The 22,776-nt window shown below is 45.8% G+C and overlaps 1 protein-coding gene across 1 annotated transcript in view; it reads right to left on the bottom strand.

Moving 5' to 3' along the window:
- The window catches only part of LOC119188185 (uncharacterized), a 195,993-nt gene extending 173,438 nt beyond the window's left edge, over positions 1–22,555 (bottom strand). The window contains exon 1 of the mRNA XM_037436108.2: positions 22,268–22,555. Within this exon, the coding sequence (XP_037292005.1) occupies positions 22,268–22,334 (67 nt within the window). The 5' untranslated portion in view covers positions 22,335–22,555. The remainder of the gene's footprint in view (positions 1–22,267) is intronic.
- Positions 22,556–22,776: the final 221 nt, after the last annotated feature.

The raw sequence follows: 22,776 nt of genomic DNA, 5'->3' as shown, positions 1-22,776 counted from the left end.
GGAAGGGGGGTGCACAATCAGCCCATGCAATAACTAGGTAGGGAGGTGACTGCTGCAACTCTGGACGAATTTCGCCACCCCCCCCCCCCCCATGAAGGGGAACACTCTGCACGCCTATGACTGCTACCATAATAATTAAAATGTTATTTGCTCAGGAATTTTCCAACTTGCACTCGCGGTAATACAGGTCTGTGCCCTGTATACACCCAATGAAAATCTATCTTGCGCGCACCTGCGAACGTCACCTAGTTCTGTTTCAAAAACAAAGAGATAGCATAAATTGATTTCACATAAATGCTGAAACCAATGGCAATATAAAGGTTGCTATTTATATATATAAAAAATTCGTCAGCGTTTTAAGAGCACATCTCTGCTTAGCGCGTGTCTATCACAGTAGCTCAGTAGCTATGGCATGGCTGTTCAGGTGCCATAGCTGCGCTCAGTGTAGCAGTGATGTAACAGTCTGGAAAATGCGACTGTGGTTGGCGGTTACGGTGAAATGGGAGATCAATTCAACAGCACTGGTCTACCGTTCCGTCAACGTACTTTAAATAAATGCAATATTGTCGTAACATAATTAAAAAAATACAAAACAATAACTTTATCAAATTTGTGTTGGAAAAATAAACCCAGGAAAAAAAAAACCAGGCTCAAACTTCAAGCAAACTTTAACAACAGAACAGAAAAAAAAAGCGCGGTAACATGCAAAAAATCCAAACAATCCGAGGTTCCCTACTATGGCGTTTCTCAGAATCCTAGAGTGCTTACAGCAGCTACATAATTTATTTTTTAATATAACCCCACAGCGCCCAACGTATCAATAATGATACGGCGAATTCAAACGTCCCTTTATGGAAGAGATCGAAACTGAATCCCCGAAGGCCGCTGTAGGGCACTCTGGACATGTTGAAAAGTGTTTTCGCTTGTAGCTGCTTCCGATTCTTACCACCAGAGGCCTGCGAGCCGAGTTGGAAAAATGGCGGCCACCAGCAGCACGCGCGCTGGAATACTATGCCGAAATTTCTATTTCAGGAAAGGTAAGCAATTGTTCATTTATGGCAGCGACAGTATCGATGCTGTTCTGTGTACGTTTCCGGATCTTTATACGTAATTGCCTGCCCTAGAATGTAGTTCTGCGCTGCATGACAACGTCGCGAATTTATCCGTATCATATATGATACAGTGGGCTTTCATGAAGCCTTCTTTCTTGCCGTGGGTTTCTTGCCCTGGTGACTCGTGTGCCTTGATCGCGACACGATATCGCGCTTCCTTTGCATTCTGAACGTAATATTTTTCTCTGCACAAGACGAAGTGATACAATTTGACCGCGCAGTTAAATTAGTTGTGTTCACAATTCACTGATATTCTCAAAGACACAAACTGCGCTTCGCCGCGTACGTTCACCATTGATGACAGTTTGTTTTTGTTTGTTTTAGGTGGTCCCATGAAGGATATCCTCGAACGTGTCGCTCCAGGGGACGATGTGAGTGACTTCAGTGACCTTTCAGAAAGTGACGAAGAGGAATGGACCGCACGAAGTCCCGGCGCCCCTGATCACTCAAGTGAAGATGAAGAGGCGGATGACTTCTGTGGCGGTTCCGCTGTCGCATCTTCTTCTCCTCCTGGAAGAAACTGGGAGAAAGCCTTGCTCGAGATAGCCCACCCAGAGTTTTCGGGGACATTCAGCGAACCGAACGACTTGGAAACCCCGATCGTGATTTTCAGGCGTCTTCTAACAGACGACATGCTGGCCATTCTGGTCGACCAAACAAACCTTTACAGCACACAGAAGTATGGCAAATCTGTGAACACAAGTGTCCCCGAAGTTGAGCAGTACATTGGCATGTACTTGAAAATGGGCCTTGTCCAAATGCCAAACGTGAGATGCTACTGGGAGCAAGGCAGCAGGCATTCGCCCATAGCAGATACCATGCCAAGGAATCGCTTCCTGAAGTTGATGGCGTGTCTACATGTTGTTGATAACATGCAAGTGCCTGAGCAAGAAAAAAAAGACAAAGTGTGGAAGCTCCGACCTTGGATTGTGGCATTGCAACGAAACCTTGAGCAAATTGAGCAAGAGGAATATAATGCAGTCGACGAAATGATGGTGCCCTTTACGGGAACAAGTACACTAAAGCAATATATGCCGAACAAACCGGTACCATGGGGCTTCAAGCTGTGGGGCCAGGCTGGAGCAACAGGTATCCTGTACCAGTTCGATGTGTACCAAGGGAAGGGTGACGGTAACTATGCATTTGGACTGAGTGGCGATACCATCCTGAATATGTGTAGCAAGCTGCCCTCTGATGAGGGCTTCAAGGTAGCTGCAGATAATTTCTTCAGCTCTCTGGAGCTGGTTGAGGAGCTCTCTGGTCGCGGGATTCAATATGTCGGTACTCTGCGCCAAAACCGGCTCAAAGATTGTTGTCTCTTGAGTGAAAAAAACCGGAAGCCACTTGGGCAAGGTGCCTGTGATCATCGTGTTAACAATGGCACAGGTATTTCTGTTGTGCGCTGGTTCGATAGAAAGGCAGTGACATTGGTGTCGAACTTTGTGTCATTGGAGCCTGTCGAAAAAGTCAAGCGGTATGACCGCAAGGCCAAAGTACATGTTGATGTACCAAGACCTGCTATCGTTGCTGTGTACAACAGTTTCATGGGTGGTATTGACCAGCACAATTATCAAGTTGCCCTCTATAACTACAACATTAGATCCAGGCGCTGGTACATGTATATTTTCTACCACACGTTGTATATCTGTGTGGTAAATGCGTGGAATATCCACAGGCGTCAGTGTGGACAGCTGGGAAGAAAGGCAATGAAGCTGAGAGTATTGATTGCAGAGCTCTCAGAAAACTTGATGCTCTGCGGAAAGACTAAAAGAGGACGGCCCGCTAGCCTCCCATCATCTGCCTCAAAGAAAAGGAAACTAGCGCCGAAGCAGCCCCAAATTGATGTAAGGAAAGATGGTGTTGGCCACTTTCCCGTCATAACAACCAAGAGGCTGCGATGCAAGCACTGTTCTCCGAAAGAAAACACATTCAGTTCTGTTATTTGTTCTAAATGCGAGGTGACACTTTGCCTAAACAAAGAAAGAAACTGCTTTTTTGATTTCCACAGGCAATAAGTTCCCGCTTTACTCCACTGGCCTTACGTAGGGAATAAGCCCACTGTATCAAATATGATACGGACTACGGTTGTGCAATACTTATATATTTCTGCAATATTTTTGCATAAGTTAGTCCATAGTGATCTAAGAAGTCAATAAACAAGTTATCGTATTTTTACTTCATGTGCTTCTGTATCCGGGCTTTCCGGGGATAATTTGTTTATTTTTGTTATGAAGAATGGGCAGGAACTTCAGCGTTTCTATATAAAGAAAATCGGGTGTATTTTCGGTAATCACACTTCTGTAAAATGTGCTCTATAATTTGTGCACTATGCGTATTTCTACACTTGTCATCCTACCCACCATAGAGTAACATATGCGACGCGTATCACCAACTAGACTTCTTCGGAACTCATTTAAAAACTTGACTTTCTCTGCCTCTCTCTGAAACCCGCGTCACATCTCAGCACGACAGCGAAAAGAACATAATATATCTCTCTAAACTGTAATTTGTAGAAAAAAAGTAAATTTTCATTAGATAGGTGGTCGCCGTTTTAATGCAAACCACGACATGCAACTGGAGTGGGACCAAGCCTCAAGAATAAACAACGACCACCTAATGGAAACGTGGGAGGCCATGCTCGTCCTCGAGGACCTGGTGGACCAGCGACAACTAGTCGCCAAGGCCAAGAGGGCAGTCAAAGCCAGAGGGTTCCTGGACTAGGGAACCCTCCCACCCTAGGGTGATACCGGGCCTCGCTCGGAACACTGTTTCTAAATAAACGTTTATTTCCCTATCTCTCTTCATTTGGTTGTGATGTAGCGTGCTTCTGCGTGACCACGGAGTTTATCATAATTTTGGTCTGGTCGCTGTCGCTCACATCCTCACTTCCTCGCTCACTTCCGGAATACTTCCTCTGGTCATCACTTGTCCTCTTGAACGAATAATGTGCATACAAGTTCGTGCACTAATGGAGCCTGTTTCTGTAACCACGTGTTCCATTTCTTTTGAGCAAATTTGTTGTGCCATCATAACGGTAGGCTGTGTTAGCCTGCTGATGCGAAGGTCACTTCATCGTCTAGATCACGGTGACCCCATTTCCCCAGAGGTGTAATGCTGAAGGTCCGTGTATTCAAACTTAAGGGCATGTTAAATGACCACTGGACCTCGATATTTCCGGAGACGTCCACGACGGCACCCCTGACTATTCTATCGTCGTTTTAGGACGTAAAAACCCCAAATCAATTATTTATAATTGATAATGGTACGTTATCACGGCGTGGTTAAGCTGTGCATGCGTCAGGAAGAGCGAGAATCGGATAGCCACCACCTCTACGGAGGTGATAGCTCCTATTTAGCAGCCCGAAGCTTATGGACTGTTGCTTCGAAGGGACTTCTATAATTTCTCGCCTTTCTTTTGTTCCAACTGCCTGTGCATTTTATTCAGTCGCTTTTATAAAAGTCAGACATTAGAGCATCGACGAAATGCTTTTCGACGCGTTCAAGCTTATTGGTGTGAGGTATTGAAAACTCTAGTTTATGTGATGCAAGGCGGCGACAACTCTAAGTACGCTGTTTTTTTACAATTTACCTGTACAATAGTCATTACAACATAAGCGGTTCTTCTTGTGCACCTATAAGCATAAGCTAAGTAATCTTTTTTCTCACTGCAGGGGGATACAATCTGTAAACAATTAAACAAAGTGTGAAACAATATGCGAAATGAAGATAGAGCTTTTTATATGCCATCATTACGTTTCTTCCGCCATTGGAACTTTCCCTTCTCTTCTCGTTTGAAGAAAAATGGCGCAGAAACAAGTGTTGCAGTCACTGTTTCACAGGCGCAAGGGTAGTACGAAGGCGACCAAAGGTAGCGTGAGGATCGGTAGCCAACCTGTCTAAAAAAAAAAAAAAAAGAAGCCATATACCTTGATGGCAGGCTTGAGACTGACTGGCAGGTACTATTCAGAGCTATCGCTTCACGAATTGACCGCAATATGAGAAACAGACGCCCACAGCAATGCAGGGGATCTGCTAGCGGGGAAAAAAAGAAGAAAAAAGAACAAGCTCGTAAAACGGCAGCGCTTAACCAGAACACGGGTCTGCCAGCACAGTGCAGGAGGGAAGTCATGCGTCGGGCATCATCGGCATGAGGCTCACGGATCAACGTTTCTGGGTCCTGCTCTTTCCCGAAGCACGCGGGACTGACGCCCACGAAAGACAGATAGGGAAGAAGGAGAGTGCCAAGAAGAGAAACAGGCGCGAACCTCGGCGCTGTACTCCCGGGCCGCGGCAGAGCACCTGTAACGCGCGTGTGTGCGCCCGTTGCTTCTAATCGAAGCGTAATCAGAGAAGGAGGGGGGGTTGCAGCCCGACCCACGGGCGGCCTCACGTACGCCGCGTAATGGCTTTCGGCTGCCGAAGACTCACCGTTTCGAGCGGCCACGCCAGCCCACGTGTGTGCGTTCCCTATGCGAGCCGCTGCGCAACAGACGCAGAAACAGAAGTGGCGGTGAGCGTGAGATGAGGAAAGCAGGGAAAGAATCGACATAGAAAAACAAAACAGAAGGAGTCGAATGAAAGTGGTTGTATCTTTGCCGCCGCCGACCTGCTCGCTTGCTTCTATCTCTTTCAACGCTGGCCGCCGGACCGATCAGCGCGATTTCCTTTGGGCACACCTCGCGGCGTGCCGATGATTAGCGGCTCTCGGCATCCGAGTGGTGCCGCTGATTGCACGTTAGAGAGAGCGCCCATGCCGCTCTGGTGAGGCGGCCATGCAGCCGTGACCGCGGATCGGGCTACTCATTGTGCCCCCCAGCTTCACCCGCCCATCTGTACCCTGTCCTCCCACTTGGTCCATTGGCCTGAGTTATCGAAACTCACCGGCAGCATATAGGGTGCAATGCAATGCCTCGCGGGACAGAGTCACTCGCAACCACTGTTGATTTTTTTTTTCTCGCTTACCGCGCATTAACAGGCGGCCGTAAGAGCTTCACTAGCCGTGCCCGGTGTGGCAACTCTGCTCTCAATTTCTCGATCACCGTTCCGTTTAATCGCGGTTCGCGCTGATTAGAAACGGTCGCTTAGTAACTCGGCTTGACCCTGTGCATGAAGGTGATTTCCCGCCGTAGCCCGTGCCTAAAGCGCAATAAGTGGAAAAAGACTGGTAGTGGTGTAAGTGTGTTTTGCATCACTTGCGTAAAATCTGATCATCAGCCGCGTTGTCCATGTTATTAGTTTTTACACTAACTTGGTACGTACTAGAGACTAGCAACGCAGTCCTGTAATTAGAAGTTGCAGACAAAGAGCGACCATGTGTCGTTATTCTACCGGTAACAAGTTAACCGTCCGTCCGTTCATCCGTCCACCCACCCACCCACCCACCCACCCACCCACCTATCTATCTATCTATCTATCTATCTATCTATCTATCTATCTATCTATCTATCTATCTATCTATCTATCTATCCATCTATCCATCTATCCATCTATCCATCTATCCATCTACCTATCTACCTATCTATCTACCTATCTACCTATCTATCTATCTATCTATCTATCTATCTATCTATCTATCTATCTATCTATCTATCTATCTATCTATCTATCTATCTATCTATCTATCTATCTATCTATCTATCTATCTATCTATCTATCTATCTATCTATCTATCTATCTATCTATCTATCTTACGTTACGGCACTTTCGCGGTCTTCCCCTAACTTGGTATATACCGATATTAGCGCAATACGACGTGGCCGTATGATGAACCCGACTAGCAGTTCATGACGCAAATATTAACACGAATTCTCTGTCGCGTGAAATACTTTCCATAAGCACAAAATGGAAGTCGCAGCTCAATCCGGGATCGATCTCTGACCTTCCACATGACTATACCGCAGGGCCATGCATGTGCTTCAAGGTGCGGAGGTAAACAACTGTATTGATTCATAAAGGAATCATGTGAAGGGGATGGGTGAGAGCGGAGTATCGAGCTGCCTCGAATAAAGACGTTATACAAGCTTCATGTGGGACAACGTCGATTGCATTGATTGAAATCTGTGCTTTCCGCCTTTGCGTGGATGTAATAAACATTACGTATGCACACCTCCGACTAGGCAAGCTAAACCAAATGATTGTGCGAATACGGCTGTGACTGATATTTATGATACGTGTATCATTGCCCCATAACGTGCACTCCGTGGCCATGAAGTGGATATTCGTGTTCTAGCGTCAGTACCGATGTTGAGTCGAAGCATAACGTATTGTTTCAACGTCAGTTAGCTCAGCGTGCTTGGTAAAGCCACGATATTTGAGCAGCTACTTAATTTACGCAATTACGTCGATTAACCTAAAATTACTCGATTTACAAAGACTCCTAGTGGGAAATTCAACATAGGCTGCCACTCTTTGACTGCTTCCCATAAAACTGAATCTCGCAGTGCGGGGAATATGCCGCATTTTTTTTTTCATTGAATAACAATAGCGCACGACGCCTATTCGCTGGGCTTCTTTTTGCAGCAGGCTGTGAGTTGAACACGAATCAGTACATATGTTCGTAGGGTGCAGACCATTCGTCCCAATACACTTATATATCATTTATACTGTCAACTGCTGTCTTCTTTTGTAGAAAGCGTCAAGGCAGAATATCGGCATCCTCTTGCATTTGTAAACGCACATCCCTCTGCTTTGATCTCTCAAACGTACGTAGGAGTGTGATCCCCCTTTAAGTAATTCTTGCTTCGGAATGATGTCCGCCGCGATAAAGCTAGATATGTTCTCTATATAATGTGGAAGATGACTCATGAGTGCAACTGTAGCTCTCCGCCACTGGAAGCATAGATCCTACTCAGTGAGCATGCACAGTCTTCGTGACGCACAACCTATTGCACATTATATACTTGTTTCTTACATTGAAAAAATTGTTATTGTGGAGTGACATTTCTGTCGTTTAGAAAACAGCTGGCTTGCTGGTTGTGATCGAGACTTTGTCGATCCCAGATTTTTGTAGTGACATGAGGTAAATGCTTCCCAATCCTGACACAAGCGCACGAAAAAAATTTCTTTCAGTCGTTTCAGTGTGGTTGAAGGCGAGACCCTGAATGCATTGTAATCAAAGGTCTCTATAGGCTATACCACTAGCGCATTAGGGCCACTCTTGTGTAACGTGTCTTTTATATGTATCCGGCGCTGGAGAACATTCTGCTTTGAATTAGGCACGTGTTAAAAAACTGCAGGTGGTCGAATTATCCGGAGCGTTCTACTGCAGCGTCCCTTATAATTATATCGCAGTTTTGGGACACCATACCCCGTAACTTTGTAATTAATATTTCCCCTCTCTCTCCCTCTATAATTTACTCTCTATTTCCCGCATTATCACCTCCCTTTTTCCTTACCATCACTTCTCTTTCTCATATCTCATGGTATACCTACTATGCTCTCTTGGCATGTCTAGTTAGTCGAATGGACACCACATTCGCCATCTGATGGCGGGGCCACGAGTTCCAATCTCACTTCACCAATAAATTTTTTTGCCAAGAGTTTCTCACTCCTTTGCTGTTTCTCTCTCTTGATCGTTCCTTCTCTCCTTCTCCACTCATTTTATTGCCTATCAGATCTAAGCGAAAAAGCACAAGAAGAAAACGAAGAGAGCGTGTTCCGGTTCATGACAAAGATCATTTTCTACCTGCGACACACGGCAAGCCTCGAAGACGAGAGCTCTGCTGTAGAATTCACCCACAATCCCTTCTAGGATTTGTCAAAGTTATGCGTAAGCGAAGAGCTTTATGGTCGCAAACTTCCTTGGAGAAAAAAAAAGAGCAGAAGGAGGATGACGAGGGAAAGAAAAAATGGTAGGATGGGGAGGTTAGCCACTTCTCAGACAGGCTGGTTACCCTGTGCTGGGGAAATGAGTAAAGAGAACAAAAGATGACAGCAAATAAACGTTGCAAAAACACGCAGAAAAATTTGGCAGATCCCACGTACAGTGGGAATCGATGATATGCGAAGCACGAAGGAGAAAGGTTAATATCTTCCTTTCAAATCAGCACAGCGTTAGGAGGTGGAGGTAAACGACACCGTACATGACTTCCGTGTCATAATTATTAAGTTTAAATGTGTTTTTTTTACCTTCGTCGTCTATTCACGTCCCGTGATACCAAATTTAGTATACGTGGAGCTAGCAAAACGGCCGCGAGCGCATCATGAAGGGTCCAATATACTTCAATGTAGCGTTGACGGGTGCGCACGCTGGGCACAGCGACGCTACGTTAGCCAAACGCGAGCACTCTAGTATGACGCCAGGCGACTAGCGCGACCCGACGGCAACCGGCAGAGAGATAGAGAGAGAAATAACTTTATTGGGTTGAAAAAGAAGGGGTTTAGGAGCTAGATGGGTGAGGCTCCATGTCCAAGGCTCCACTGGCTTGCGCCGCCTGCCGGACGTGGTTCAGGAGTGCTAGTTGCACCTCCGGGTCCGAGCTAGCGAGGAGTGCCTCCCATTGCTCCAAAGAGTTTTCTATTCTATACATACGCTGTAAGCGATCAAGTTAATTTGGCCGTTTAGCACAACTCCACGAGATATGGTAAAGGGTCGGTGGCGAGTCGCGACACCACGGACAATCGCGCCCATACAAAGTTGGATGAATTTTGTGCAGTCGTAATAAATTTGGATAAACTCCCGTTTGAATTTTACGGAGGTCTATAGCGTCTTCCCCTTTAAGAGGTTTGTGGGGGGCGCCATATTTCGGCCGCGTGTATAGCTGGTGAGCAAGAAGCTCTCGCGGAGCCATCCATCCGAGCCGGGCCGTTTTCCTCCTCCTCGCGAAAGCCGTCGTTGCTGGGTGGTGGTAACAGCGAGAAAGGCTGCTGCTCCGCTCGGTTCGTGAGCGCTCGAGCTAGAGCGTCCGCCCTCTCGTTACCCTCTAGGCCTGCATGTCCAGGGCACCAGACCAACCTATAAGTGTTGCTCAATTCACCGCATAAAAATTTGCAAATGTTTAATGGGAGGCGGCCTTTCGTGAATAGCCGGCACGCCTCTTGCGAATCTGAGAGTATGGTGATGTACGTCTGGCCGTCGCTGCGCTCTCGACTTTTAATCGCCAATGCGATGGCGAAACACTCGGCCTTGGTGATCGATGTAGTGTACAGTGATGCGCTGGACGCCATGCTTCTCGTGTCACTGCTTACCATTGTGACGACGCAGCGCTTCCAGTTATACCTGGAAGCGTCAACGTATAGCACGTTCTCATTGCCTCTAAATAATTTTCTGATCCATTTTACACGCTCCTGTCGCCTTTCGTGATGCCGCTCCTTGGTCATGTTCCTGGGGATAGGGGCGATCGAAATATGTCGTCGGACTGGGTCTGGTACGTCCACCAGCTCCTCGTCCAAGTTTTGGGGTTGGGGTGTTATACCCGCCCTCATCAGTATCTCTCTTCCCGACTTCGTCTGGCTGAGGCGGTTGCGCTGAGAGATCAATGTTGCTGCTTTCAGTTCAGCGTACGTGTTATGCAGGCCGATCTGGAGAAGCCTCTGTGTCTGAGTGCTTATCGGTAAGCCTAATGCTGCCTTGTAAGCCCCTCTGATGATAGAATGTACTTGCTCTTCCTCGCTCTTGTTCAGCGTGTGGAAAGGCAAGCTGTATGTCAATTTGCTCATTACGAGCGCCTGCACTAATCGGACAGTATCGCTTTCTTTCATGCCTTTTTTGTGGAAGGTGATCCTCTGAATCATCCTAGCCACTTGTTTAGTTGCTGATTTAAGAAGACCGATAGTGTGATTTGCCCTACCGTTGCTTTGAACCCAGAAACCCAGGATCCGGGCGACGGTGACTTCTTTAATTTTCTGCTTTTCGATTTCAATTTCTATTCTTCCGTTACTTTTGTAGCGTTTGCTGTGTATTCTGATCACCTCCGATTTTTCGGGTGCGCAGCTGAGACCACTGGTTCTGGCAAAGTTTTCGACAGCCAGTGCCGCCTCTTGCAGAGTCTGCTCTTTGCTGGCCAGGGACCCCCGTGTGGCCCACAAAGTAATGTCGTAGGCGTAGAGGGTATAACCTAGCTGGGGTACACAATCCAAGGCCTGAGCGAGTCGACGCATGGCGATATTAAACAACAGAGGAGATATTATGACTCCTTGAGGCGTTCCCTTGTTTGGCATTCGGAATGGCTCAGACCTAACGCTTGAGATACCAATTGTTGCCTCCCGATCGGTGAGAAAATCTTTTATATAGTTATATATCTTTTCCCCTCAACCAATTATATTCAGCTCTGAGAGTATAGCTTCATGAGAGATATTGTCAAAAGCTCCCTTTAAGTCTAGAGCAAGCAGCAAATGCTCTCCACCTTTGCGAACACCCTTGAGTACCTCTTCTTGTATCAGGAGGAAAGCGTCCTGTGTTGAGAGACCACTGCGGAAGCCCAGCATGGTGGCCGGAAACAGTCCCCTGTCCTCTATGAAATTCTGAAGTCTGGTCTGAACGACCCGTTTGAAAAGCTTCCCCATACATGACGTAAGTGATATAGGTCTGAGCGCCTGCAGGGAGGGCTTTTTTCCGGGTTTCGGAATGGTTATAATTTTGGCGGTTTTCCATTCTGGAGGGACCTTTCCTTTGAGCCAATGGTGTTCATTGAATCGTTTTGTCATGCCTTCGATGGCTTTGTCGCTAAGGTTTCTTATAATAGCATTCGTAATTTGGTCTTCACCGGCGGCTGTGTTCCTCTTGGCTGCCTGAGCTGCCGCAAAGACCTCCTCCTTTGTTATCGGCTCGTCTAGTTTCTCATTTCTAGCTCCACTGTAACTCATGTGATTAGCCGAGTTACTTGGTGGACTATCGCCAATATATCTCTCCTTGAGGGCTTTCACGAGATCGTCGTCCGTGCCCGGAAATGTTTCTGCGATTTTCTGCAGTGTTCTGCTTGTCGTGGATTTGGACTTGTCTGGATCAAGAATATTTCTTAGGATGGACCAAGTTTTCGCGGTGCTCAGTGTGTTCTGAAGCGAACTGCAGAACTTGACCCATCCATCGGTAGCCAATTTGCTGGCATAGTCGTTTGCTTCCTCTGCAAGAGCAGCGATCCTACGCAGTAGTGTCCTATTCAGGCGTTGACGTTTCCAACACTTTAGTAGGCTGCGCCTGCTCTACCATAGGTGTAGCAGACGGCTGTCTACTGCTGGCGTCTCTACGGTTCTGGCTATTTTCTTCGTAGTGATGGCGTGTACCGACTTTATGTACTCCGACCATGCCTCTATTGAGTTCGGTACAGAGTCGGGTGGAGGATCTCGTTTCCTAAACTCAGTCCAATCTGTGATCGCCGCGTCGCCTATCAATCTACGCATATGGGGTGTCGATATGAAAACGCTTATAATGTAATGGTCGCTTCCTAGATTTTCCTCCAGGTTTGTCCAGGATGCGTCTTTGAGGTTGAAGGTGAAAGTGAGGTCCGGGAACGTGTCTCTACATAAGCTGTTACCCATTCTCGTGGGCGCAATTGGGAGAGTTATTAAACTCAGGCCCAGCCTGGACGCAGCATGTTCGAGACGCGTTCCCTTCGGCGAGTCTTTTGGGTAACCCCATGTGGTGCTGGGTGCGTTAAAATTACCCAAAACCAATAGGTGGTCCTTGTTTCCTGCAATTTTAACCGTCTCAGCAAGGAGCTAATTGAAGTCTTCACCTTTGTCTTTTGGAGGACTGTATATGTTCACTATTATAGTCTTCGCTTTGACTCTCTTTTGGGGGAATAAACTGATAATTTGGTGATTGATCTGTAGCGTTCCTATGTACTCATCTGTTGCCGCAATCATCTTGCTCACCAGCGTCGCCACGCGGGGATAATTTGGGTTCGGAAAAATATAATAACCCTGAAGCTTCACTATTCTGGCACCAATTTCTTGCAAGCATATAACGTCGGGTTTAATTGGTGCCACATTGATATAACTCTGGAGTGCTGCGGCGCGTTTGTGAAAAGTGCGGCAATTCCACTGCCAGATCTCTAATTGTTCCACACTTCTCTGGTTATTTTTGGCCATGATGCATGTGTGCATCCGCGTCGTCGCGATTCCCCTTAGATTGTTTGCTAGTTCTAGCGGAGGTCGAGCGAGAGCGCTTGTTTATCGCCCTTTGCAAGCTGCTAACAGCGTCATTCACGTACTGCCTTTGAGTTTTTAATTTCTCGCAGACGAAAGATTTTATCTCATTCATGAAATCGACTAGCAGTTTGTTAACGTTAGCTATACCTTCCTTGTTTTTGTCTAACTGTGCCTGTATTTGCTGCGTTATTTCGTCGTGGTTTCCCAGGGGCCGGTGGTGCCAAAGACCTAGTAAATGGGCTGTGTTTTCCGACTCAAAACCAGCCCTACAGAGCATGCAGTCAGTTCTTCGACGAGGTTGCCATGAACAATTAACTTACGAAGTTGTCAAGCTCGTTCACCAGGTCACAGAAACAGGCCACGAGGTCAATTTTCAGTGGCTTCCTGGCCATTGTGGGATCAGTGGCAATTATTCCGCAGACAACGCGGCTCGTACATCGCACCAAGAAGAACACACCCTTCCGATTCCTTTGTCAAGGACTGACGCTGCAAATCAACTTCGTCACCTGGCACGTAGTCTGAGTCTGCAGGAGTGGAACACCCCAAGCATAAGACATACGAGACTATACCAAATAAACCCTCGACTCGAACTTCGACCTCCATCCGGACTTCATCGACGTGAAGCTTCACTTTTTTGTCGCCTATGTTTGGGGGTTGTCTTCACAAAAGCATATAGAACCCTCATCGGATTGACCGACAATGCGGAATGCGACGTCTGCTGCACCAAAGAAGACATCGACCATCTGATATGCCATTGCCAAACACACAACACCGTCGTGTTCCGCACGTCGAAGTACCTTCCGGGACGCGCGACGCCGGCCGTGGTCGTTAAGGTGAGCGTCTCAACAAGGTCATCCAATCTGCCTGCGATGGTTTCTTCTCGTAAAGTTGATCCTGGTCCAAGCTTTGGGTATCCGTGAAATCAGGAGAACTTCACAAAGCAGACTATAAGATTGTTAGATGAGTTTGCGCGAAATTGCTCTTAGAAAAGCTTCGGGAAAGCGAAGCGCAGTGCGAACATGTCTTCACAGCTTGGCACCTCCTGGCGGTCTCCGGCAACCGGCACTAAATGCGATATGCTGCATTTCGCACCGATGCGTTACCCAGACAACACTGCGTCTTTTCGTGACGGAAGGACGCCGGACGCGCTGAAACTCGCATGCGTCAAAGCAACGCAGCGCGGCGCGTGCCTGCGAGTATATGGCAGGACCGGCGCCTGGCGTCGCAACGCAGGCTGGACGCAACGAAATGAACGCCGGGGAGCATGCGCACCGCGTCACGTCGAAATGTCTTAGCACCTTGACACTGGCATGTATTCATATTCACTGGCATGTAGTCTCATGATTAAACACTTTGACTCTTCGTTTTCCGGCCTCTGCCAAAACTGTGCGGTGGTGGCTGACGCCTACCACATGGTATGGGCGTGCCAGCTCAATCTTTTTTTACCTCCGAACCCAAATCCAACAAGAGAGGACTGGGAGGCGGCCCTGCTCGGTTGCCAGGACCTTGCGGCCCAACCAGCCATGGTCCAGCGGGTCAGGACAGCGGCCACGACCAATGGGGTCCCTGACTAGAGACTCAACCTAATTCTGCAGGGAGGCTGACCCACTAGAAGCTGGTCTCCCTAGCAACCTCTGTTTTTTTTCTAAATAAATGTTTGCTACTACTACTACATGACTATCATGTTTGCACCAGTCACATACCTTCTTCATTCAATGACGTCAGGTAATACCAAATTTGGCATATGTGAAGCTAGAGAAACGGCCGCGAGCCCATCATGAGTGTGGCATGTAGTCATGTTGTTACATGACGCACATGTCATGGTTATCATGTTCGGATGTGGCATTTATCTATTTCGTCCATTCGCGTCACGTAATACCGAGTTTGGTACATGTGAAGCTAGCGAAACGGCCACGAGTGCATCATGAGCGTATCATGCAAACATGTTACATGACACGCATCTTATGTTTATCATGTTTGCACTAGTGTCATGCCTTCGTCATCCATTCACGTCCCGTAATACCAAATTCAGTATAAGTGAAGCTAGCGAAATGACCGCCAGCGCATCATGAGCGTGGCATGTAGTCATGTTGTTACATGACACGCATGTCATGATGTTTGCACCAGTCACATACCTTCGTCATCCATTCACGTACCGTATTACCGAATTGGATATATGTGATGCTAGCATAACGGCCGGGAGCGCATCATGAACGTTGCATGTATTCATCTTGTTATATAACACGCATGTCATAATCTTCATGTTAGGGTGTGTTCGCCATGCAATCATGTCATACCACACCAGTTTTGCAACATGTCATGTGAACAAAACCACCGCAAGATCATCAGGACCATGAAATGTAAATCATGGCATTCATGACATACATATCATGATTTTCATGTTATGATAGTGAAATGTGTTTATAATTCAGTCATGTTATGCCATACCATGTTTGGTATTGATACCATTATGTAAACGGCCAGGAGAGCTAAAAGTCGTAGACGGCTAGATAGATAGATACGCTCGAAGTCGCCGAAGTTCGCTAGGAAATGCTTCGCATTTAAAAATAAAACAAGAATGCTAATAACAACACTGCTTAACATCTGCCTCTGGGACTAGTCTGCAAGATACGCAACAGTGCTCTCAAAGCTTTCCCTGCCAAGGATGAATTCGGTCTGAGAGCTAAGGCATCTTCCTTTGAAAATGGGCAATTGTCAAGTATACCGAATACTTTTTATTGTTAATTTCTCGGAACACTGAATCGACGACAATCCCAGAAAAGATGATAGATTGTCTATTCGTATAGCTATAGATATCGCATATATGGGCTGCTGGCCAATCTAATTCGAAAAGAACACCCATTGATAAAGGGCACCCCGAATCACAGGTACGTGGCAAAAGAGCGTCTCCTCAGCTCTGGTTATTCCTGACAGAAAACGAAGCTGTAGTTTCAGGTCCAAGTTTTGAAGAGGGGGGGGGGGGGGGAGGGGTCAATTCTGTCGACTTTCACTGTTCGAGTGTCAGTTAACGTGCAAGCGAAGAAAACCTTGTAGCGACGTCCGTAAATGATAACCGTATATCTGCACAGAGAATACAATTATGAGCAGATTGGGTGGCTTCATCTGCACGGTTATTTCTGTAGATACCAACGCAATAGCCCGGTATTCATGGTTAGGCTTTCTTGTTATGTCTCGTTATTGTTTGATGATGAGCCAGTCTTCTCTCAGTGACTGACTGTTCATTAGATTCACGATGATAATGCAGCGTAATGCACTGGAGGACTGCCTTGTAGTCAGAAAAGACTGACGATGCCTGTGGCGGTTCTTGAACTTAAGGAAGTAAATGGCTGGCGAGAAGGCTGTGTGGTTATTGGAAGATGTGGATTTGAACCGGGCCACGGTCATCACATATCGCTGGACGCGAAATTCTTGGAGCTCATGTTCTGTGCAAGTTTAGTGCACGCTATAGCACCGCAGGTGGTCGAAATCATTCGGGGCCCTCCTTTACGGCGCCTCCCGTAGCATCAGTCGCTGGGGAACGTTAAACCCCAACAACCAACCAACAATCTATTGAATAAATGTCTCAGAACTAAAAAAAAGGTAGAGTAGGTTTGCCATTGAAATTTGATCGATCGAGAAAAGCAGGAAATAACGAAGACCACTTGCGATTTTTTTTTCAGCGAAAGAGAACGAGGAAGGGAAGTTAGGTGATAAACAGGAAATGTCTTTCTTCTATTCTTCTATTTTCTTTTTACTCACATTTTTTTCTTTCTAATGAAAAAAAATTATCGTAATTAAGCAAAGCACTGCCACTCGTGAACAAGTAACAATAATGAGCATGTTATGGTAATTGTTTTTCTTCCTGATCTGCGTTTTGATAGCGTGTTTCTTAGCCCCACAAGAAAGAAACTAGTATAGTAGCAGCCCGTATAATAAACCTTATAGTTTACCTTCTCTGTATTAGCAAGGTTATTTTTTAATCAAGTGTAACAAAAGGTCAAAATATATTTATTATACTTGAAATCTGTCAATCAAAGGAGTTCACTGAAAAGAATCTGCCACGGACAAAAACAGGAAAAGTAGTCTATATATCTGCAAGCGTGTAAAATTACATGCGGGGCCTGTTTCACAACCTAATTCCCTTGAAGTGTAAGCCTCAAATGTGCATTTATGATATAAAACAATAAAGCCTAGGCTAAGGGTAACAGTTTTGGACAGGACTGTAATAGCGTCAAAATCAACAGACGTTATTGATTGTGCCCAGAATGCTACCTACTGCCTACCTTTGTATCAGCTGATGTTGAAATTGCACGCAATACATAAATAAATTTTCTTGGTGTCCTTCCAAATATTAGTGAAAGAGAGTCATCTCTGAAATGAACGTAGAAAAAAAAACATCGACACCATATTGACTTTTTTTTTCGAAACGAACGATAGTTTTCAAGAATACACCTGAAATTATTTTGCAGCATATGAGAGTCGAGAAACTGTAGAGCTTGCACACTAATGGCTGGATCGTTTTTAATTCACCACACTATAAAATTGCATGCCCCTTTGTAACAAAAGAGCGTTAAAAAGTTCGTTCAAAAAAAATCCGGCGCAGGCGTCGGTGTCATTAGTTGTGAGCGGAAAATCATCTTTTTATGCGTTTCCAAAAAAAAAGGAGAACGATGCATATAAAAAATTTTAGAAGAAAACTCCTGGGTCAGAGTGGGGACCGAAACGAGGGCGGTTTCGGTCAGAGTTAGTACCGAAACCAGGGTGGTTTCGGTCAGTGTGGGGACCTAAACCAGAGCAGTATAGGTCAGAGTGAGCACAAAAACCAGGGTGGTTTTGGTCAGAGTGAGGACCGAAACCAGAGCGGTTGAGGTCATAGTGAGGACCAAAACTAGGGCGGTTTTGATCAGAGTGAGTACCAAAACTAGCGCGGTTTTGGTCAGAGTGAGCACCAAAACCAGAGCGGTTTAGGTCAGAGTGAGTACCAAAACCAGGGTGGTTTCGGTGAGAGTGAGGACCAAAACCAAAGCGGTTTAGGTCATAGTGAAGACCAAAACCAGGGCGGTTTCGATCAGGGTGGTTTTGGTCAGGGTGAGGACCGAAACCTGAGCGGTTTAGGTCAAAGTGAGGACCGAAATCAGGGCGGTTTAGTTCAGTGAGGGGATTGAAGCCGGGTCGTTTGCGTCGCACGCGGATGTTCTACCACACGGCCACCCATCTGCCTGTTAATGCAGTGAAAACAACTTCCTCTGCTTGGAAATTCAGTGAAGCTAGCTTTCATGCTTTACAAAGACGCGTCCTGCAATCATGCTTCACAATGCAACATGAGATATTGCAGTAATAATGCGTGGTACAAGCGCCCATTGTCAGCGGGCGTCAGAACATGTGATTATCAAAAGGGCTTCGTGGTTTAAAGCAGGTAACCCAGTACGAAAGACACGCATGCTACTGCACCTATTCCTTTAAGGCCACGTAGTGGGTGCATTGAAAGTTCGAAAAGGTTTCATGCACTGACTGTTTGATGTCTGCACTAGGAACAGAATACCGCTATTGCGTTGAACTCCTAAAAGGGAAGCTTTAGGGTCCCCAACTTTTTTGTAAACATGTTAGATATATTAGTACACTACGCACTAGAAAGTTGACGTCTACTTTTCTCTTTGTTTCCGACGATCGACGAACGCGAGCTAAGAAATGCCCGTTATCATTACAATGGTATTTGTCTTTGAAAAAAACATCAGCGAAACTAAGGTAAAGAATATTCACTGCGGTTATTCCCTTCAGCTTCGCGAATTAAACTAAACGTTTTTTAAACAAAACGTACATTGTGGTTAGCGTTATTTTTCTGCGATACTTTCACTCCCGCTTTTTCCTGGCCCTCACTAATGACGTTTGAAAGATCATTACTGATTTACTTAGAAAATCGAGGTTTCTATACTGAGGCACTTTACTCGTAATTTATTTTGGGAGTCGCATGAAAACGGCGTAAATACCCTTTGCCACTTTATCATGGCGATCGCTTGCTGCGACACATATAATGCTGCACTAATAGAGCTGATGTACGTTTGGTGTATGCGTTTGTTTGCACACCTTTCCGTCATTTATGCGAAGTCGTGACAAAGGAATCAATTGCTGTGTAAACTTGATAGTTTTGTTATGTCTCTCTTTGTACCAAATATCATCGCAGAACACCACTTTGCTGAATGCAATATCATGTTAGCCAGTTTTCTCGACGACCTGTGCTACATCGTCACCCGCAGAAGCAGCGCTTCGTTCTGTCTGCCGCGGGTTTTCTTGAATAACTGCGTTGTTTTTATGCTTCGAGCTTACTGGTGTATTCATCGTTTGAATTAAGCATGAGTGAATACTCCGTGAACGGCAATTTTTATTAGTCTGCCTTATTATGATAATCCGGTATGGTATACTGAAAACTTAACGTACTGGATGCCTCACGAAACGCGTTCAAAGTTTTTCAAAGCAAAAAAGATTATGTAGTTAGTTGTCTTATTTTTGCTTGATTTTATAACAGATTCTCGAAGTATAAATGAATGGTATGTAATGCACAAGTGATAATTTAACAAGTATATGAGCAAGTCACATGATTAAGCTTCCAAACCAAACGAGTCGCGGAATCGGTCTCTATTAAATACTCGAAGGGCATAATTCGAAAGATTATAGCTGTTTCCTGGAGCGTAAAAAGTGGAGTCTGCAAACTTTTACAGACCAATTATATTTCGACCAGTTTGCCTCTCATACACAGAAGTATGAAAGAACTAGCCAATGCCCGTTTTCATTCGAGCACATCGCCATTGTGTGGTGTTGTTTGCCAATGGCATGTTGATCGAGCTGCGCAATCGGCGTTATTTATTTCTTCCAACTAATCAAGCTTGAAAACTTCCTCTTCCCTGTGATCATACGAGCTCTGCTTTGGGTTGACTCAAGCCGTATTGCTTCGACAGCTTATGTTGGGAATATATTAAAACATTTGTCATTTTTAAAACCAGTATGGTACCTCGGAGCAGTTCCATAGTTTGTACCTCAACAATTTCACCGGCTTCTTGCGATTAATCTGTCGAATCCGCAAAGTGTCTTGTTCGTAAGTCTTAATTGCCATGGGACGGTTGCGTTAATAATTATGTAAAAGTCTACGAAAACCTTCGACAATTTATTGAGGCTACATGATGACCAATTTCTTTTTCTCGCCTTGCCTACTTGCACAGTTTTTATCATCTTTCCCGTCATTATGTCACGGCTTCGTTATCTGGGGGTACACTATACGCCCAACGTCAGGATATGTTAATTTTTTCTCACAAATTATTTAATCCTGACAGTTCTTTTCACGAACGCAAGCTTCAGCCATCAAAAGGCGACCTGTCTGACCTCACAGAGCATTATCAACAGCTGAGATGTCTTAAGACCACTTCAGTCATGTAGTTTTTTTATATGGATGGGGCTTACTATTTAACAGCACAATTGGTGATTTTGGACACGTTAGAGGGGATGGCCCTACTAACAACTATTCTATTTACAGTAGTGTCCCACAAAGTGGGCTATCCAGTCATTCTTTGCTCGGCGTTACGATGATCAGCCTCGGCAAGTAGCACTGGCGTAGGCAAATGAATGAATGCGATCACAATGCACGGCACACAGGACATGTGAAAGTGCGTTAGCGTTACCGCTGGAAAAAATGCGGGATACTTGATTAGCCGCTTAAAGTCCGAGAAAGAAGTCACCTGCTTCGTCAATTCAGAACTTAGCGCACTTGACGCTCGCCCGTGGTTAGTTTAGGCGACATCTATTTAGAGCGCTTTTCAATGAAAGGGTACTGGCACCTGCTGGAAATTTAAGTTCCACCTTGAGCGTGTTCAGAAGTCGCACAAAATCTTATTCCTTTGTCACAGGAATGGCCGACAACGCTCTCTGCGATGCCTGTCATTGCGAAGAGACGCTACACCACATCATGTGCGACTGTCCTCTGTATGACATCCAAAGACAGTCACTGACGTCCGTTTTCGCGCGCATCGACAACAGCCGAATGTCTGTGGACACTATTCTGTCAAGTGCCCGAGAGAAGACATTGCAACAGAAGGCGACAAAAGCTCTGTTGAAATTCCTACGCGACACGGACTTGAACAAGCGGCTGTAACAGCAATGTCACACACCACCAAAGACAAGACTGGACGGTGACTTAGTGTGCGCGCGTGTGCTGCCGAATGTGCTGTGTTTATCTCTCTTCCCTCTCTGCTCTCTATCTTTCATCTCCCCTATCCCTCTTCCATGCGCAGAGTAGTAAACCGGCTGCCTATAGGCTGAATAACCTCCCTGCCGTTCTTTTCCTCCTATTTTCCTTCCTCCTCCTCTTTCACAGGAAGATGGAAACTTGATCAGGTGAAACATACCTGAACACGGGGAGTCACTCCAGCTGACGTGGCCACAAGTGGTCTGGTTTTCTTTAAGACAGCAATTAATAACTTTGCCCGTGTATGTGTATGCTTCTTACATGCTCCCACAATCAAAGCAGAAGAAAAAGAAGCATGCCCATACATGGGCTAAGGCAGTCCATTGTCTCATATTGAAGATTATGTAGCTCCCATACTTGATTTTAACTGCATTTCGAGCGAAACACCTGACTGTACTATACAGACCAGGTTATTTCTACCCTCGCCCCCGCGTTTAGGGTAAGTTTGCATCATTTTGTCGGCAGATATAATCAGACGGCGTGGCCAAAGCTAGGGACTGCTCATTTAGTTACGTCATACGAGCTAACGCTTTCCGCCAGCATTCCATAACGGTAGGTAGCGCAATATCGTGGTCGTCCTTTCCAAGTCATGAGCAGCCCCAACCTAAGATGGCTGCCCTCTATGAGCGGTGAAGATTCTGGCCTTCAGCAGGCGTGTTTTCAAGTGGAAGCTAAAATATTAAAACAAAACTTGAGTAATATGCTATAGCGAATGAGAATAGTGTGCACTAAAGCTGCTGCTAAAGTGCGTGGAAACATGCCTCATTAGGAAAATAATTCCTGCTAAAGAAAAAGAACTAAGAAGAACGCAGGAAAAATGACATGGTGAACTTACCTTGAACAAACACGATCAGCACTGCTGCGACAGCGACAACCACAACGGAGAGGGCACGCGCTTTCATTTCAGTCAGAAGTGTTGCAGCATTCAAGTTCTTCGCAGTCTTTCAGTTCCGCTCACAAGGAATCTCAATAGGTGGGCTGTTCGGGTTCACTATGAGTCGATGTCAGAGTTCCAGGCCCATAGATCAAGGCGTCTTGCTAGAAACAAGCAATGCCAACGTGCTTTCGAAGCTCCGGCTGGAACAATGAGGCAAACGTTTCACCGGCGTCCGTCCGTGAGTTGAAGAAAGTATAGGGGCACAATCCTGAAGAAGTACTGAGTAATACGAAAATTAAACGGTTCTATTTGGTCAGCATGTGTTGAATTGCGCTCCCTACATACCTGCAGAACGCACAACGTGTGAATAACTCAGCACGTATTTAAACTTTTCGGCCTTCCGAAGAAGTAAAGCCCTCTTCGTGAAAACTTGTACTCGAAAAATCTTTACATAGGCGCACAAATTT

The sequence above is a fragment of the Rhipicephalus microplus genome, chromosome 1 (assembly GCF_043290135.1).
Source record: "Rhipicephalus microplus isolate Deutch F79 chromosome 1, USDA_Rmic, whole genome shotgun sequence".
In the NCBI taxonomy this organism is placed as follows: Eukaryota; Metazoa; Arthropoda; class Arachnida; order Ixodida; family Ixodidae; genus Rhipicephalus; species Rhipicephalus microplus.
This window is presented reverse-complemented; position numbering and strand designations above follow the sequence as displayed.